The 17,500-nt window shown below is 37.7% G+C and overlaps 1 protein-coding gene across 9 annotated transcripts in view; it reads left to right on the forward strand.

Moving 5' to 3' along the window:
- The window catches only part of LOC144965905 (uncharacterized), a 152,659-nt gene that overhangs the window by 94,107 nt on the left and 41,052 nt on the right, over window positions 1-17,500 (forward strand). For all 9 annotated transcript variants that reach the window (XM_078901735.1, XM_078901734.1, XM_078901739.1 and 6 more), the window contains exon 8: window positions 9,455-9,595. In XM_078901735.1, coding sequence (XP_078757861.1) covers window positions 9,455-9,595 — 141 coding nt within the window. The remainder of the gene's footprint in view (window positions 1-9,454; window positions 9,596-17,500) is intronic.

Here is a 17,500-nt window from a genome sequence, read left to right on the forward strand (position 1 = left end):
TGTGAGGCTATGTGGTATTGACAGTGGTATAACACTCGCTTTCGGATTGGAAGGTCCTGGGATCGAGCCTCGCTCGGCGCATAGTTGAGTTCTTGGAAAAGGCTCTTTACTCACATTCTTTCATCTTACTCAGGTGCAAAAGGAGTACATGGCCGGTAAAATCGTTGTCTCTGTCGGAAAAAAATTGTAATTATCGCCTAACCGGCGCCATTCATGTCTCGTTGAATTGCTGTTGCTGTTCGTCAGGGACCCTTTGTAAAGCGCTTTGAGCACGTTTAGTGGATATTGCGCTATATACATGCTCAAGTTTTTATATATTTATATATTTATTTTTAAAAAAATAAATGCTAAAGTTTAATAAAACAAACAAATCCAAAAACGGTAACTTTTTTACTTCGGGGCTCGGAGACAGTCTTTCGGATTTGGGGTTAATATAATAGGGCAGAGAAGTCTTGAAGTCACACCCTCTACTTCCGGTTCCAAAATCCTTGGAAGTATGTACGTAACCAGTCCTTCGGAATAGGTTAAATTTTGAATCACAAGGTGGCATAGTTATCTTAGTAGTAGGATATAATATAGGTAGATTCTTAGGATTACAGGACGTAATAATATAGAGAGGATGGATGATTTTTATTGACGACCGGCGTATATTTAGACTAGAAAATATGATGCCGTCACTCTCTCTGAAACCAGAATATCGATTACACAAGGTATGTATCCTGTTCTCCGGGAGAGTGGTTTTACACTTCCAATGAGATTGGAACCAGTTTCTTTTACATCACGTTTTTGTTCCCTATTCCCGATATCGGTCAAAACTCGTATATTACAGTCAAAGCCAGTCGACACTGTCCCGTTCATCCATTATCATCTTTGTTATATCATCTTCATCTTCATTATCATCTTCCCTCCCTTGTTGTCCATATTAAACCGATTCTCCTTCCACAATGAAGCAACACAAACAAATTATCATAACCGATGCTGAGATATTGAAAGGAACTGAAACCATGACTAGACAGGTGTCAAACTCGAAAGTAACAGGGTTTATTTTTTTTTATTTTTTATTTTTTTAAATTTTTTTTTTTAAATTTATTTCTTTTTTTTTTAGCTTGAAAACTCCTCCTTCAAATATCTATGGATTAAAATGACCCCCATTGATGGTGAAAAAAAAATCCCCTCTCAAACCTGGATCTTTAAAGAAGTCTTTAAGAAAGTCTCAGGTTTGAGTATATTTTTGTTAACTTGAGGGTCATTTCAATCGATCGATATTTGAAGGACCAGTTTTCTGGCCAAAATTATTTTAATGTATTTTTTTTTAACGGTTTTTTCTCTCTCTTTTTTTTTTTTTTTTTCGGAGAATGACATTCGATAAGTGGCGATTTTAGAATATTCTCGCTTTTCTGTCCCACTCACTCGGACAATTTAGGGTTTGCCGCTGCTAGTCATTTTGGTTGACTACAAGTAAAGGGTACTATAGTAGGGCATTGGGACATCGTGACATTGTTGGGAAGTGAGTGAGTGAGTGAGTTCCCTCCAACACAGGGCTGAGCTCACAATGCACGATAGCAATTGTGTGTGTGCCCCGTGCATAAATCTGAAAACCCACATTTTAATTAAAATGAGTTACTGACCAGTCATGACTTATTATAGGGGGTCCCAACAAAAAGCAAATAAACAAATAAACAAAAATATCATCAACAAAACACACACACACACACACACACACACACACAAACAACCAAAAACAACCAAAAAAACAAACAAAAAAACAAACAAAAAAAACCAACAAAAAGACCCAAAAAAAATTAAAAATTTTAAAATACAAACAAAACAAACAAAACAAAAAAACCCAACTCAACAAACAAACAAAAAAAAAAACAAACAAAACAAAACAAAACAAAACAAAACCAAACAAAACAAAACAAAACAAAACAAAACAAAACCAAAACAACAAACAACTAAACAAATCATTTAGTAATGAAATAATTAAACTTCCAAAATTGAATACAAAAGTCTCTCTCTCTCTCTCTCTCTCTCTCTCTCTCTCTCTCTCTCTCTCTCTGTGTGTGTGTGTGTGTGTGTGTGTGTGTGTGTGTCTCTAGGCGTGCTGATTTTTGGGGATGTTTCTTTTTTTCTTGTGTTTATCTTTCTATTTTGTCTGACACTGTCTCACATACATCTTACCCCCGTATTTGTCATTTGTCCCGTATTTACCCCTCTCTGTAAGAGGATATGATCTTCATCGTTCCATCTTTTGTATTTTTTAAAAAACATTTTGGAGTCCTTCAGAGCCATTTGGCCCATGGATCCGGAGTTTATCCCGGTTTCTATAGCATGAAACAAACAATGGCAATTGCTTGCTATCTTTGGATAGGGCTCCAATCTATCGCTAGTACTCTCTGCCAAATCTAATAGACTCAGCTACTTATTCACTGCTGGATGGATGGACAGGGGGAGAGGGGGGGGGGGGGGTGTCAGAAAAAAAATCTGGACTGCACCCGGAATCGATCTTATCTTGATACCTTTGCATGTGAAGCGTGTGCTCTACCAACTGAGCAATCGGGACCCGGGCATCTTTAGTAATTTACAAACAATGCTCAGACATCGATTATGACATAACATTTTAAGAGGTGAAAAGAATGGTATTTGTTGGGGTAGAAATCTCAGGAAAAATAATGTGTGTATGAAACAGTGTCAGACAAAGCAGAATGAAAACTAGAAGTAAAAAAAATCATCCTCCCAAAAATTAGTCTGTCTCAACTAATAAATATGTCTCAGGTTCAATCCTCAGTCGAGATAGGCTGGTTTTTGGAGATAATTTTTTTCTTGTATTTTTTTTCTGCTTTGCGACTATGTGGTCTAGTGGTATAACACTCTCTTTCGGATCGGAAGGTCCTGGGTTCAAACTTCGCTCGGCGCATAATTGAGTCCTTGGAAAAGGCTCTTTACTCACATTCTCTCACCGTACTCATGCGTAAAATGAGTACCTGGCCGTTAACAGCGTTGTCTCTGTCCGAGAAAAGATTGTAATATCGCCTAACAGGCGTCAAGTCTCATCCCGCATATTAAGTGTTTCTGCTTTGAGTACGTTTAGTGGAATTTGCGCTATATCTATACAAAAGTTCAATTTTTTTTGACACTGTTTCATACACACCTTTTCAGATTTTTACCGTACACCAGACAGTAGTGTCTGCTCCCTCATAATTTGTCCTTTTGTAAAGGGATTTGATGTCGTACACCTTGCCGTCTTTGGTCATTTCAAGCCCTCGACAGTGAGAAAGCCACGGATTTTCAACGGGGATTTCCTCTCCATCAATATGGTCAATGTTATTTCCATCCCACCTTTCTTTGCGCTCTGTTCTGCTGTGTTCTAATAAAAACGTGTTTTTAAAAAAAATTTGGCCCGAAAAATCATGTTCAAATATCGATCGATTTTTAAAACGAGCCTCGTCTTTACAAAAAGCTCTCAAGCGAGCCTTCACGAAGTCGACAAGTTTGGGAGTTTTTGAAGAGATAAGGGTCGTTATAATCGATTTATATTTGAAGGAGTTTTCTGGTCAAAATCTTAAAAACGTGTTTTAACAGAGAACGGCCGGTTTGTTGTTGATGGCAATTTTCTTTATTTTCTGATTCCCTCCCATTTTCTTTCATCCCTCACATACACCGTCTCACCCCCCCCCCTTTTCTGCCTTTTATTTTACTTTTTTTGTCTTGTGTCCGGCCAGTCGCTCGCTGTCTTAGTGACCATTTCCTGTGTGTACCGCTTTTAATTGACCCCTGGTGGTGACATCTATGAATTTTCGGGGTTTTAATTATATTGAATGATACACAGAAACGGACATGACGGGGTCAAAGGTCACGATTGTTTTTTTTTTAAACATTGAATTATGAATATTTGATAAAACAAATTGAGCGCCTTTTTAAGCCTCTAACTGACTGCCATACTCTAGAAAGGCAGATATTAAAAAATGAGGCCAGAAAACTCGTCCCTCAGATATTGATCGATTTAAATGACCCTCATCTTGCCAAAAACTCTCAAACCTGGGACCTTGCGTTACGGTAATTGACTGATTAATTATGCAGGGATGAATTTGACCCTGAAAGTTAAATAAAAAATTAAAATATTGTGAGTGTATGAGTGTATGTAATGTAAATAATGTGTATTTATTCTCAAACATGACGAGGAGATACTAAACCCAAGTTTTACATAATAGGTGGCTATAAAATATTTATTTGAAAATATCAAAATTAAATGACAAATTAGGGAGCAAGCACTGGTGTAAGATAAAGCTTTGAAACAGTATATATGATACAGTGCCAGACAAAGCAAGAAAAAAAAAACCAAACAAACAAAAAAAAAACAAAACAAAAAAAAAAAAAAAAAAAAAAAAAAAAAACAGCTAAAAAACCCAGCCTTCCTCGACTGGGTATCGAACTCAGACCTTCCGATTAACGAGGTATCCATTCTTTAAAGAAGAAAAAATAGGGCTGGGGGTGAACAACCCTTCGGCTCATGTTACATTTTTGCCATCAAGTACAGAATTACTAGCAAATCTAAAAATTTTGAAACTAAACTTTTCAGATTGATATCCAAGTAACTTGTAACCCTTTCTTAAATTAAGGGTAATTTTATTACTTGTTAAGTCAAATGGTTATTTAAAATATCCATTAGGCCATAATGATCGGCCCTTAATTTGATGATCTTGGCCTTGGGAATGACATATCGGACCGATTTTGATCGTTGATGTCTCCAAAGATTCGTCTTGATCTCTGTTAATTTCCTCAAAACATTTGTATTGTATTTAAAATAGATGAATGCTTGTTAGTAATAACCTTAATTTACCGAAAACATTGAGGGGTCTCCACTAGTATGCCAAAAAAATAAACTAGATTGAGATGGAGGGTCACAATGTGCCCTATTTTCTATAGATAAACAATCACCTTCTACCATAGTGTGTATGTACATATATGTGTTTACAGGCATAAATCCCTTCCTTCCCATAAATGTGACATTTATCATTATTCCATGTCACCTTTGACCTCCTTACCTCCCACTGCACACACTCAAGACATTCTGATTCCCATAGTGCACCACAAGAGACAGGAAGTGCACCGACTTCAAATAAGAAAAGAAGAAGGTCAAAGGTTATTAGTATCTTTCTCCATCCAATAAATCCCACCTTTTCTTCCCCTTCCGTTGACTTATCTTTAACAGACGTGAGAATATTTCTGCCTTATCAATGTTGCTTGATTTGCCAATTAGAATAACATATTTCTGTCACAGAAGCACGAAGGCAATAATGATTGGGATACAGAGTCATAACCTAACACTGCCTCACACTCACACCACACAATTGTTACGCCTTTCTTCAACGTTTAAAATGAAACATTATGGATTGGATTTGACGAGTTCAAATAATTTATAAGTCTGATAACCCAATCAATTACCTTGGGCTCCTTGTTGTGGTGTACGTAAATACGCCCAAACAACGCAAAATATTGTCCATTACAACAATCTTAACATCAAGTCCAGAATCGCGTTCGGTTATTAGACCTGCTAAAATGGGACCCACCTTCTCAAGGAGGTATTGTGTCGGAACGAATTAGGTGCAGAAAAACAAAAAAAACAAAACAAAAATAAACAAACAAAAAAATGCAAAAGCAAAAAAACAAAAAAACAAAAAACAAAAACAAAAACAAAAAAAAAACAAAAAAAAAAAAACAAAAGAAAAAACACAACAAACCTACCCCCCCCCCCCCCCCCCCCATTAAAAAAAACCCCACAAAAACAACCAAAATTAAAAAAAAAACAACAAAAAAAAACAAACAAACAAGAAAAAACACACAAACAAGAAAGCAAACAACTGAAAAAAAATAAAGAAAAAAGGTGAATATCGTCTCGCCACCAATATGTGGGGCCTAACTTCTATTCGTTGTCGTACGGAATAAATAATAATAATATGGCCAAAGTATGAAAATTTATATTTCTTATCATTATAGTTCTCGATTCACTTTTCCTGGCCCGGTCGTGTATCCCGACACCTAATTACCATTGTGAGACGGTTGGTCACATAATAATAATGTGTGCACGGAGATTGGATTGGATAGGATTGGATTAGATTAATTAACACGAAGTTAGAATCTGAAGCTGAGATTATCAAATTAACTACGTTTACTAAAGTAATCAATCGTAAAACTGAATCTATGCGTTCTGGTTATGAAATTAAATAGGAATATAATTTGAATCTACTCTTGAAAAGTTGGTTAACTTTTTTATTCCCACCGGTGCTGCTGTATTCTTGAGAAAAACATATTTCTAAATTTTGGCTACAGCTCGACTAGATATCATTGTTCTCAGTTTGAGATCACCTAAATCATGTCTCATATAGATAGTTCGAAGTTGACGTCACTCAGATATTTGTTATTGTTTTTTGCCATCCGCGTTTGTGAGTAATGCTCACTAAACTATATTAAACTGACTATAAAAGTTCATTGTTACACACAGTTTTGTGTGTTGATCCGTTATACTTCCGGATGGCAATGTTATGAGCTTCTTAGCCAAGCGCATCCTATTTATAGACACAAGTACAAGGTCCCAATAAGAGGCATACACTAAGGTTTAGAAAAAATATTAAAAACAAATATCTATAGATAGTATGCGCTTGGCTAAGAAGCTCATAACATTGTCATCCGGAAGTATAACGGACCAATACAAAAAACGGTGGTATAGATAGAACGAAGTAGACGTCACTCAGGTCTTTGTTATTGATTTTTGCCATCCATTTTTATGCGTAATTCTCACTAAACTGTATTAACCAGTCTTTGGCTATGGGGGACACAGTCAAATGTAGAGTTTTATAGTTTTGGGAAGTGATATTATTTTCCATTTGTAAATCATCTCTCTGTTGTATAGATAGAGCGAAGATGACGTCACTCAGGCCTTTGTTGTTGTTTTTTGCCATCCGCGTTTGTGAGTTGTACTCACTAAACTGTATTAACCAGACTATAAAAGTTCATGGTTACACAGTTTTGTGTGTTGGTCCGTTATACTTCCGGATGGCAATGTTGTGAATTCAGGTTAATACAATTTAGTGAGAATTACTCATTAACGCGGATGGCAAAAAAAAAAAAAACCAATAACAAAGACCAGAGTGACGTCATCTTCGTTCTATCTATTAAAAAGTTTTTTGCCACTTGACGTTACATGTCTCTTTATTTTAGTTTCAGTTATAAACTTTAAAGGTTACACAAAGTTTTGTGTGTTGCTGCGAGTCATCTGGCGGTAAAAATAGTGTGCATTTAACTAAAACGCATAAAATCAATTGAATATACAAACCAGGACAATAGGAAAGGTCAGTCTCTATTGTTGCCATCACAGGACAACAATAAGCTGACCACGATAAACTGACCACCACACTGACCGCGTGGGAGGGAGTGTGGGAATCTCACTTCTTGCATTGTCTTGGTGGTGGCATCGCTTGACCTCTGAGTTGACCTCGACTTACCTTTGGTATCAGTAAGGTCACCTGTTGGGCAACGATGGGCATGTACAATCGCCACCTTTAGAGAATGCTAAGTAGCCGAATCAGTCAGTTCGAAAGAGTGAAAATGGAGAGGCTTCGTATGGGAACAATACAGACAATGGACGTTTCGGGTTTAAGCCCTTATTCAGCACAAAAATTCACAAATTAGCGCAGAAAACAAATAAACTAAAAGTCCAAAATAACTTCTATTTTTGCATTTTATTTTCTTGTTTTCCACGTTAATTTGTGTATTGTTGTGCTGACGAAGGGTTTGTACCCGAAACGTCCATTGTCTGTATTGTTCCCATACGAAGTCTCTCCATTTTCACTCTTTCGTTAGTATATTCACGATCACAGGCTTCAGGCAGCCCCTACCGTTTTCTAATCAGTCAGTCCGTAGCCTTCGAAACTCGTGGCCTGACACAGACCAAAAAAAGATCACGTCGAAATATAAGGTCCAGACCACCAAAAGAAAGCAAATTATCGTGAGATGTATTCAATAGTTCAGCTAATGGGATCAGTTGAGCACTAATAACGACAATCACTTGGCGCTGTCGTTACTTAAAAATGACGATACAATACAAGTCCTAGTGTAAGGCTCTGAATTTATGAGCCCCGAAAGTTAGTGAGCATTAATAATAGTATTTTTACACCGTAATGGGCACGATCTATATTAGATTTCATGTGCTCTAGGTCATTGGTCACATTGCATAGTGTGCTCAAAATGACCCACCTAGTGAAAAGTGTTCACAGTTTGAGAAATATCCAACGTTACAATTGGTCATTTTGCTCAGCGTGACTCATGGGTATGTTTACAACTTTCATAAACAAAGCAGCGTGCTTAGATACATTCAGAAATGTCCCAATCGTTGCACAGCAACAAATCATGTGATTGATGACTTGGTTGGACGAAACCATGAATATAGATCGCTCCCATTGCAGAGCCTCACTTAAGCACACCATCTATCGATAGTTTTTCAAAACTATGTTAATAAAAATTGTGAGTAAAAAACTGATCATGTGGGGCTGATTGTTTCGGGTAAAAAGGCATGAACTTAGATAGGCTATGGCATGTCCAAATCTGACTATGTTATGTGTCTTCTCCATCCCATATGCCTTTGTATTCCTTTTTTCCCCCTTCACTCATTCATCTCCCTCCTCCTCCTCCTCCTCCACCTCCTCCTCCTCCTCCTTCTTCTTGTTGTTGTTGTTGTTGTTGTTGTTCTTCTTCTTCTTCTTCTTCTTCTTCTTCTTCTTCTCCTCCTCCTCCTCCTCCTCCTCCTCCTCCTCCTCATCCTCCTCTTCCTCCCTCTATCATAACAACGTCATCCTCTCACCTCTCACTCGATTCTAATGTTTCATTCATCATCTTTAGCTAACAAAGGGGAAACCCGAAACGTCCATGTTATCTGAATGTGTATCTTAAATTGAAGCTTATTTTCCCTTTTTCAAAAATCATTTTGATTTGTTTCTTCGAACCTCAAACAGCAACATTTTCATTTTATCCAGTAATCTTTTGGGATAAATAAAGGGAATTTTGTTCTTTTTATTTTGGTCATTTATTTAGAGAACTATACACAATTTTTCACACAAAAAAACTTGTGTCAACTTGAACTTTTAAACGGTGCAATGTCCACTAAATGTGCCCAAAGCTCTTTACACGGGAGTTTCTAGCCAACCGCATCACTTAACATGTAAGACGAGACATGACGCCTGTTAGGCGATTTTACATTTATTTTTTCCGACAGAGACAATCCTGTTAACGGCCAGGTACTCAATTTACACCTGATAACGGTGAGAGAATGTGACTAATGAGCCTGCTTCAGGGACACAACCATGCGCCAATCAGGACTCGAAGCCAAAACCTTCCAACCCATACTACAAGACCACATTAGCCGAAACAGATTTTTTTCTTCGTCTTCTCATCATCTTAGGTGCTGGAGATGTCTACGTCTGGGGTCATAGCAAAGGGTGTGGACACAGAAGACATGACGTGCTGAGCCCGGAACTCAAACTACTCGGCCACGACATTTTACAAGTGGCTGCTGGAGGATTCCATAGCATGGCGCTTGCCAGTAAGTATTATAACATCATACTATAATCATGTCGTGTTGCCCACTCAGTCAAGTGAGTGTTTTACTTTGCTTCTGTTTATCATTGATTTTACTTATTTTCTTCTGATTTTTCTTCTTCTTTTTGTTTTTTTTTTGTTTTGTTTGTTTGTTTCGTTTTGTTCTGTTTTCTCTTTATTGTTTTTGTTTAAAGCAACGTCTTGCAGATTTTTCTGAAACTAGAATTATGTAAGAATGTAAGAATATTGTAATCCAATATCGTTGAAGCGTGAATTTATCTCACGACATAACACACACTCGAAAGAGCGCGTGCCTATTCTTGGAAAGAAAGCGAACCGTGCAATCTATAAGTAAGCTATTTATTACAATATTATAATTACAGCGTTCACTCTGGGCTTCTTCTCTCTGCTTTCGGGCAATTTGTACAGGCTCCTCCTTGGATGATGTTTAAACGTTTTAAAGTAAATAAATAAATGAATAAATAGATAAATAAATTACGCAACGAAAGTCAGCCTTATCTTTTCTACTTATCTCCGAACGGATAGGATTTCTGGAATGGCTGTCTGGTGGGTTCATTACTCGCTATCGCCAAGACGCCGTTTTGGTCTTTTGATGAATCGGAGCGAGACATTTTTAATATAATTATAATATGTTAATTTTTAAAATAAAAATCAACAAACATGATGTAATTATTTGTAAAAGGATGATAAATTGATAGACTTGTTTTACATCAAAAACTTGGTTGATTAATTTTGAGATAATTTTTTGATCAAGGATGTAATGGTATGACTTAGAAATCACTTGGAAATTGATATTGGTTTAATGTCATATTATTTGAATCGAATTGAATTGAACTGAATAGAGAGAAATATTTTGAATTCTTAAACTTCAGTATTTTGTTATGGGAGTGTTTTGTTTTTAGATATTTTTTTTTTAAGTGGTAGTTAATATATTGTTACTTTTACTATTATAGTTGTTGCTTTGAATATAGAGTATGTGTTTAGTAAGCATTTGAGTGTATCCAGCATAGCGGGATATTTTACATTTGCCTGGATAGAACTTTTAGGTAATGTCAACATAGGCACATTGATGACGTGTGGATTCCGTTACGTATTAGAACCAGTCCCTTTTTTCTTGCCTTTTCTTTGATACTTCAGATTACAACCCCCCCCCCCCTCCCCCCTATCATCTTCCTTTTTAACTGGTGCTGAGATGACCTATAAGTCTCACTAGCGTCGTAAAAACTAAAACTATTTATAATGGGATACTTGACTTACTGACTTATGAGCCTTTCGCATCTCTGTCATCGGACTGGGACGCCTCGGCTTCCTCCACCAGGTCGTACTTGAGGTCTAACCAAAGTTGTCTATCCGAAGTAATCGTCTGAAGATCTACAATATGGTGTTGAGATTCAGTAGCTGGTCTTCCAATGTCCTTGGATCTTGGTTAAGCTGTTTGGGTGAGGTTGTTGTCGGTCTTCCCTTGAATGAGTTTCCACACTTTTTCAAAGCGGCCATTGCAATATTGGCAGGAATTTTCGAATGTCGTCACAGAATATGTCCAAAAAGGCGCCATCTCTGTTTCAGAATTTCGATGGAGAGTGGTCTTTCATTGTGTTTTTCATGTAAGAATTTATTTGTGATTCTGAGAGGCATTATGTGATTTGTGCAAATTACCTTACCTTAGGCCCACAACGGTTTTATTTGTCAAACCAGCTGGACACTGGTCACATGACGTCGACTTCGTTCCATATTAGTTAGCGAAGGACACCTTCAAAGAGACTACAAATTCTTAAGTTTACACAGATTTTGTGTATAGAACCAATGAAGTTGACGTCACTCAGCTCTTTATTATTGTTTTTAGACCGCCAATTGGACGATTAGTTAACACATAATTTTGTGTGGTGAAACATTTCAAATGACGGATAGACCATGTGAGTATTTCACCTAAGCGCATAGCATCATTAGGGAAATGGAAGTGGGAGCAGGATGATTATAATTCACCCAAACATAAATCAAGACCCCCCCCCCCCCCCCCCCCCCCCCCCTCTTCTCCACCTAAAAAACAAAAGACAAACCCCAAACCGTTTTGATTGTGTGGCGTGTGGGTATAACATAGGTAGGTACAAACATAGAGGGCGTGCACGGAGCACGGCTTATTTATGACCTTTGGTCCAGTCACAGCTGATACTTGTTGACCTATGACCTTCTCACGGCGATAAGGTCACCATCCTTCGTGCTTTCTCTCCGAATATAAAATATATATTAGCGGATAGGAAAAAAAAAAAGGGGGGGGGGGGGGGGGGGGGGGGGAGTATATCAGGATACAATTACAATCTGGCGGGCCCTTTGACTCCACTTATCTATTGCTTCCCCCCCCCCCCCCCCACACACACACCCGACCCCCATGTCTTATCTACCTATACCTTATAGCTTGTTTTCCTTTCTTTTATCCTAACCACATTGCTGTTTTCTAGCAAAAAAAACAACTTTTATATATTTATTTTCGATTTGACCATAAAAAATCGATCGATTAATTAAAATCAATCACTCCCGACATGTTAAAATTGTCAAAGAAATCTCAAATCCCAGACTTCCAATGGGATGTCTCAGGTTATTGGCGTTTTGGTTGGCATCATTTTAATCGATCGATGTTTGGAAGTTTGAATGAAGGTTTGGCTAGTTTTCTGGCCAAAATTTAAAATAATGTGTTTTGTTATATTATCTAGTTTAGCCTCGTCGAGTCAGGGAGAGCTGTCTTGTACGTAAACATGGGCTAATGAGATGACACGGAAACAACGGATATTCGTGTTGATTCCTACAGCCTCGCCGTCTTGTTTCTTTTTAATTTATGTATGCGAACCGACGAAACTAACGAAACTTGTATTCTTCTCACCCCCCCCCCCCCCAAAAAAAAAAAAAAACAAACAAAAAAAACAAAACAAACCCCAATCCCATCGCTCTATTCACTCTCACCACTAGAGCGAAGTGGCCGCGTGGTTAATGCATTGCACTGTAACCTGAAAGGTCCGGGGTTCGATCCCTGCTTCAGGCACTTTCTTTTTTATCTTTCTTGTGCAAGATTATTAACCCCTAATTTTCTCATCTCACCTCACCTCACTTCATTCTCTTGACCGTGAGGGGCGGGGGGGGGGGGGGGGGGGTCGTATAGGAGACATGAGAGAAGACTGCAGAAAAGGCTTTCTATCCAGATCTGTCCTCAGCTATCCTCATTTGTGATGGGCTGTCCATCCTTGTCCATTCCTTTATATTGTCCATCCAGCACACTGTTTACCGTCTTCTTCTTCTGCCCCCCTCCAAGGTCCCTTGCAGACTGTTTTGTTTTCAGTCTTTCTTTTCTTTTTTTTCCTTTTTTTTAAAAAGCCAATGTCTCATTGTCTCATGGCGAGAAACATGACTAAACCAAGACACTTTTCTTCTTTGACTATAGATAGTTCGAAGATGACGTCACTCAGGTCTTTGTTATTGTTTTTTGCCATCCGCGTTTGTGAGTAATGCTCACTGAACTGTATTAACCTGATTATAAACGTTCATGGATACACACAGTTTTGTGTGTTGATCCGTTATACTTCCGGATGGCAATGTTATCTATAGATAATATGCACTTGACTTAGAAGCTCACAACATAGCCATCCGGGAGTATAACGGACCAACACACAAAACCCTGTTCAACTATGAACTTTTATAGTCTGGATAATACAGTTAAGTGAGAATTACTCATAAACGTGGATGGCAAAAAACAATAACAAAAACCCGAGTGACGTTAACTTCATTCTATCTATACTACTCCTTGGAATTGGATTCAATAGTCTGATGTCACGTCCGCCTAGCAACGAGCAGCTTGGTTCTAAACAAAGAAAATCGGTACTTTTTATTCTTCATACTGGCTAGAACTTTTTTACATGTCATGTGATCAGAATGTATAAAAGTCAAAACATGATCAGATTTATAATGTTTATCTCCTCTGGATACGTTTTTATGCTCGTCGGAAAAGTATTTCATAAGGGCGTCTGCCATTGTTCCGAACCAGTTACTAAGTTACTACGCGTCATAACGAGGGAAGTGATGTCACGACTGTTTACGCCTAACATTTTCTTTTTTAATCAAGTCTTTCCCCCCTCATTCCTTAATTCAAGGAAGAGTTCCTTCATGAGTGATATTATTTATGGTTGAACCCCCCCCCCCCAAAAAAAAAAACAAAAAAAAAACAAAAACAAACAAACAAAAAACACAAAAACAACAACAAAACCATTTCGCTTTGAGCAATGGATAAAAAAAAAAAAAATAGGGATGCACATTAAGTATGATTTTTATCTATTATCCATTGAAGACTGACTTTTGCCCTGGCAATACATCGCGCACGCCATAAGGACATGATCTAGAGACAGTATGAAGATGACGTCACTCAGACCTTTGTTACTGATTTTTGCCATCCGCGTAATTCTCACCAAACTGTATTAACCAGACTATAAACTTTCAAGGTACACATAGTTTTGTGTGTTTGGTCCGTTATACTGCCGGATGGCAATGTTGTGAGCTTTTTAGCCAAGCGCACACTATCTATTGTACATTTAAGAAAGAGCATGGCAATTATAGATAGAATGCACTTGGCTAAGAAGTTCACAACATTGCCATCCGGAAGTATAACTGGCCAACACACAAAACTGTGTGTAACCATGATCGTTTATAGGCTGGTTAATACAGTTTAGTGAGCATTACTCATAAACGCGGATGGCGAAAAAGCAATAACAAAGACCTGAGTGACGTCATCTTCGAACTATCTATAAGAAGGGGAATGTAGGGGGGCGGGGGGGGGGGGGCATTTTATCGCATTGACACAACTTAAGTACCGCAACTATCTTGACTTAAAGAGAAATGTCCACACAAAAAGACGCTTGTTGAACATGTCCACATATATAAAAAAGAAAGTTATATAAGGAACGAAGTTGACGTCACTCAGGTCTTTCTTAATATTCTTTAAGACTGCTTGTTTGTGATTAGTTCTCACTAAATTATATCAATCAGAATGTAAACGTTAAAGGATACATACAAGATAGTTTTGTGTGTTGGCATGTTAAATTTGGCGGGTGACAGTCGGATGTTGTGATTATTTCAACTAAAAGCAATGCATCAATTCTATGAGCTTAGATCCCGTCTCTTTATTTATGTGCACTCTCGTGATCTTTTGACCTGAGCGAGTAAAAAGAACGGAGAGGATGATAACTTCGTTACATTATCTTGTCATGAATCTCTACCTCCTTCATTTATATTTTTATATTTCTACCTTTTTATGAGGGCGGCAGTCATTACGGAGGTTTCGCCTTCAAACTTTTCGCGAGTGCCTTCCACTTACGCTTTCCTGGTAAATTAATTAGGTGAAATAACACATCTCTGTTTGCTAATAAAATAATATGGCAAAGTATAGAAGATACGAGCAAACTGTAAATACATTTCACAGATATGCTTACCACCGTATTAATGCTGCATGTCACCCCGAGTAAACATGCAGTTTGTGTTTATAATCTCTGCTCAGGTTTCAAGCGAGGAAGAGAATCGACTGAATTGAAGGAATAGTCTTCAACAGTCGTAACGTCACTTCCTTCCTAATGACGCATGGTAACTTAGTAACACTGGCTCTAAACTATCGTAACAATGGCGGACGCCCGTATGAAATAATTCTCCGGCGAGCATAAAAGCGTATCCAGAGGAAAAAAAAACACATAAATTTGATAATGTTTTAACTTTTACACATTCTGATCACAAGGCATATGAAAAGGGAATGAAAAGTTCTAACCAGCATGAAGAATAAAAAGTAATGATTTTCTTTGTTTAGAACCAAGATGGCCGCCGTTGCCAGGTGGCGTGACATCAGACTACTGAATCCTATTGACGTCACTCAGCTCTTTGTTATTGGTTTTAGCCAGCCATTTTTATGAGTAGTTCTTACTAAATTCTGTCAATCAGACAGACAATCAACGTTGAAGACAACATAGTTTTGTGTGTTGGTACGTTGATTCCGGATGGCGGATGTTATGAATTTTGTGACTAAACGCACAGCATCAATTTGATGGTGTACAATGAATGAAGTTGACGTCATTCGGCTCTATGTTATTGTTTATAGACTGTCAGTTAGGTGATTAGTTCTCACTTGGGTACCTCTGACAGACATCGCTGCACTGCGGTGATTCCTAGATTATATCGGTATTTTCTCAAGATAAACCATAAGGAAAAATTCCTATAAGAATGAATAAATGAATCAATAGTTTTTATAACTGCTATAAAATGACCATAATTTGATTCAATAGTCTGATGTCACGTCGCCCAGCAATGGCGGCCATCGTGGTTCTAAACAAAGAGAATCGGTACTTTTTATTCTTCATGCTTACCGGAACTTTTCATATGTCTTGTGATCAGAATATTATTATGTAAAAGTCAAAACATGATCAGATTTATAATGTTTTTTTTGTTTTTTTTTTCATCTGGATACACTTTTATGCTCGTCAGAGGAATATTTCATAAGGGCGTCCGCCATTGTTCCGATAGTTTAGAGCCAGTTACTAAGTTACCAAGCGTCAGTCATTACGGGGGAAGTGACGTTACGACTGTTAAAGCGCATTAAATAATCGTAAATAAAGGGATTTTTCACCTCTGTAGCGTTTTAATTCATCCATTATTGGAATCAATAAAGAAGGCCTTCAGAGCCATCGAGCCAACAGAGCCGAAATTTATCCCAGTTTCTATAGCGTGAAACAGACAATAGCAATTGCTTGGTACCCTGTGATAGGACGCTCGTCTATCGCAAAGTACTTTCCCTCCAGATCTACAAATCCAGCTACCCAATCACTGCTAGGTGGACATAGTGGGTTGGGGAGAGGGGGGGGGGGGTGTCAGAAAAATAATCTCGACTTCATCCAGATTCAAACTCGGTCTCCTTGCCTTTAAAGTGAGAACTCTATCAACTGAGATATATGGAATAAATAATAACGTGTAAAATGACTCTGGCACTTTCTTTTTTTATCTTTCTTGTGCAAGATTATTAACATTATTATGTTTCACAAGATCAAATCAGAAAGAGCACAAAGTTAAATGATCTCATTTTAAGAAAATAAAACATTATCAAATTTGTAGTGAAGACTTGCTCCAAAAAAAAAAAAACCCAAAACAAAACAACAAACAACAAACTAGTTTGCGTTACGTTTTTAAAGTCTTAGAATATTGAGATATCATTTCAAACAAGATAATCCAAAAGTAATAGAGGTAACTGATATGCCATGTGCAATGCGCACGATAATTATTGTTGCTTGAGGGATAAGATTAGGCAACTGTTATCACTCGATACTTCTGTAAACGCCTCGTAAGATCGAAAAGCACAATCGATATTCCAGCCCGTTATTGACATATTTGAATATGAATAGGGGCAACACACACGCTTCTTAATCGATCAAACATCTTCAAAAGAGAACGGTTTTTCTAATTACGGCTTCTCGTTCGCCAGATGGCCGAGGCATCACGATAAAACATGAACCGATTTCACCGACTGGGTACAAGGATCATTTTTACATTACTTTTCAGCTCCCCTTGCTTTTCTCTCTAGAGATCGTCATTTACACCAGGCGCGCAGGGGCACGTGCAACAAGCAATTAATGGAGTGGCAACAGCATAATGTAATATAGGCTAGACAAGGGAAGTTCAAAAAGCAATGCTTTATTTTGTAGACCCACACAATTTTAACTTTCGATTTAACTCATAATAATTTCCCTGTAGACTATTGACCAATCAAAACATAGAATTTGTGACACATCTTCAAGCCCGCTCGGCCAAGTATAGCTGATTGTTTACAAACAATAGAATAAAGGAAGTTGACATCACTCTGCTTTTTGTTATTGTT

The sequence above is a fragment of the Berghia stephanieae genome, chromosome 2, assembly GCF_034508935.2.
Source record: "Berghia stephanieae isolate SIO BIC M18660-M18661 chromosome 2, UCSD_Bste_1.3, whole genome shotgun sequence".
NCBI classification, from domain to species: domain Eukaryota; kingdom Metazoa; phylum Mollusca; class Gastropoda; order Nudibranchia; family Aeolidiidae; genus Berghia; species Berghia stephanieae.